Source organism: Sinocyclocheilus grahami, unplaced genomic scaffold, assembly GCF_001515645.1.
Source record: "Sinocyclocheilus grahami isolate Dianchi unplaced genomic scaffold, SAMN03320097.WGS_v1.1 scaffold8199.1, whole genome shotgun sequence".
Classification (NCBI taxonomy): Eukaryota; Metazoa; Chordata; class Actinopteri; order Cypriniformes; family Cyprinidae; genus Sinocyclocheilus; species Sinocyclocheilus grahami.
The window spans coordinates 1,875-3,921 of NW_015511931.1; the positions used below are offsets into that span (position 1 = coordinate 1,875).

At 38.6% G+C, this 2,047-nt stretch overlaps 1 protein-coding gene across 1 annotated transcript in view; it reads left to right on the top strand.

Annotated features, from left to right (window-relative positions):
* Window positions 1–1,822, top strand: part of LOC107577992 (CASP8 and FADD-like apoptosis regulator) — a 3,672-nt gene extending 1,850 nt beyond the window's left edge. Inside the window, exons 2-6 of the mRNA XM_016264006.1 lie at window positions 149–433; window positions 523–628; window positions 724–859; window positions 1,366–1,427; window positions 1,525–1,822. Of these exons, the coding sequence (XP_016119492.1) occupies window positions 149–433; window positions 523–628; window positions 724–859; window positions 1,366–1,427; window positions 1,525–1,746 (811 nt within the window). The 3' untranslated portion in view covers window positions 1,747–1,822. The remainder of the gene's footprint in view (window positions 1–148; window positions 434–522; window positions 629–723; window positions 860–1,365; window positions 1,428–1,524) is intronic.
* Window positions 1,823–2,047: the final 225 nt, after the last annotated feature.

Here is a 2,047-nt window from a genome sequence, read left to right on the forward strand (position 1 = left end):
AAATGATGACAGCATTTTCATTTTTGGGTGAACTATCCCTTTAATACAAGGAATGATGCTCTAAAACCCTAAATATTTGTAAATGACCTAAAGACTCCCAATTAAGTGTGATATAAAAAGATTCTTCCTTTCATTGTTTTTGGAGCAGAATGTCTGGCCTGTACCACACTATCAGTCAGATCACCGATGAGCTCAGCACAGATGAATGCAAGCGGATCTCTTACCTGTGCGGCGCTCTTGATATGGACAAGTTCTCTACAGATCCCAGAGGCATGTTACAATCTGTACTGTGCCAAACGAGGATGGATTACGTGTTTCTCATGGAGCTCATTCTGAAAATAAAACGCTATGATCTGCTGCGACAAGTGCTGAGCACCAACAAGAGCACGGTTGAGGGACTGCTAAAAAATGGCCATTCTGTGTCAGAATACAGGTAATGCTCTCTGATCCCCTCTGTGAATCTCCATTTGTGCACCATATGGGGCTCAGGAGAATGTTTTAACCTGGACTTTGTGTTTTCAGAGTACTGATGGCTGACGTTAGTGAGGACATGGGCACAGAAGACCTGAAGTCATTGAAATTCTTACTGAGAGGAACTTTACCAAAACATAAACTGGAAAATGCCCAGGTACAACGTCCTGGAAGCTGTTTTCTTCATGTGTGGAACTGAAATGTTTCTTGTGTGGAACTGAAATGATTCTTTAAAAACATATATTTACACAGAGTTTTTTAGACATTGCCGTAGAGTTGGAGAAACTCGACCAGCTCTCCAGTGAGAAGATGGATTTGATCGAACAGTGCCTGAGGTCCATCCATAGGGCTGATCTAGCGAAAAAGATCAGTCACTACCAGCAGACAGGTAAGAACTGCCAGCTTTATGCTGTTATTGATGTTTTTGTAGATGCAACCATATAATACACTAAGTATTAGGCCTGTTGTCTCATTAAGAGGAGTTTAGGCTACAGTATATCACTAACATGATACAATCTAAGAAGAAGAAAAAAGTTACAAATGCTGTCTTTGTACCATATTTAGCCCTAAAGGGTGCATTTTAGTACCTTAAAGGCACATATCTGTACGTAAAGTGTACCTATTAGTACCTAAATGCTACATATTAGTACCTTTTGAAAAGGTACTGCCCCAGTGAGTTTTTGCTTCTTCTTTTTTTTTCCATTTTATGATGATGCAATATGACATGTGACATCTGAACAGTATTGATTCAGTTCCTCTTTCCTACATCTTCTTATTGGTTGTTTTTTTCTGTTGCGTCATCATAAGAAATGCACTTTGTGGTATTTTTATGGGAAACTGAATCAGCCAGTTTGATAGGTTTCCTTTTTGAATAACTGAAAACCGCTTTTGCAGCGCTAATGACCAAACAAGGATCTTCGCCTCCAGACAGACGTCAGTTCTGCAGAATGCCATTGGTGAGATTTCATTTGGTTGCTTTGTCTTAGCTTGAACTTAAAATGTTTAATTTTTTAATAATCTTTTCTTCACTCTCACTGTTTGTGTCATTCGCAGCCAAATAGCTCATTTGGTGTCTCAACAGCTTCTTGTAATGTGAGGCCGATTTCCAAATTCTGTGGTGAGTTCATTCAAAAACGGACAGTACGAGGAAATACTCTACCAGGCAAAAGTTTGGGCAAACCTCTCATTGTCTCTCTCTATATTTATATTCATTGTCTCCCCTCACAATTGCCAGTATTACTAAAGTCATCAAAACTAGAAATGGCACAAATGTAGGTATGGGAATTATGAAGTGACCAGAAATCTTAAAAGTCAGCACACTTTGTCACAGATTCACACAGTTTATCGTCACTACACTGTAGAAAAGAAAATATATTTTTTTTTTGAGAAAGTTACAAATGCAGGCCAACATGATGCATTCAGTGCTAATGACCAAACAAGGATCTTTGCCTCCAGACAGACGTCAGTTCTGCAGAATGCCATTGGTGAGATTTCATTTGGTTGCTTTGTCTTAGCTTGAACTTAAAAATATTTCATTTTTTAATAATCTTTTCTTCACTCTCACTGTTTGTGTCAT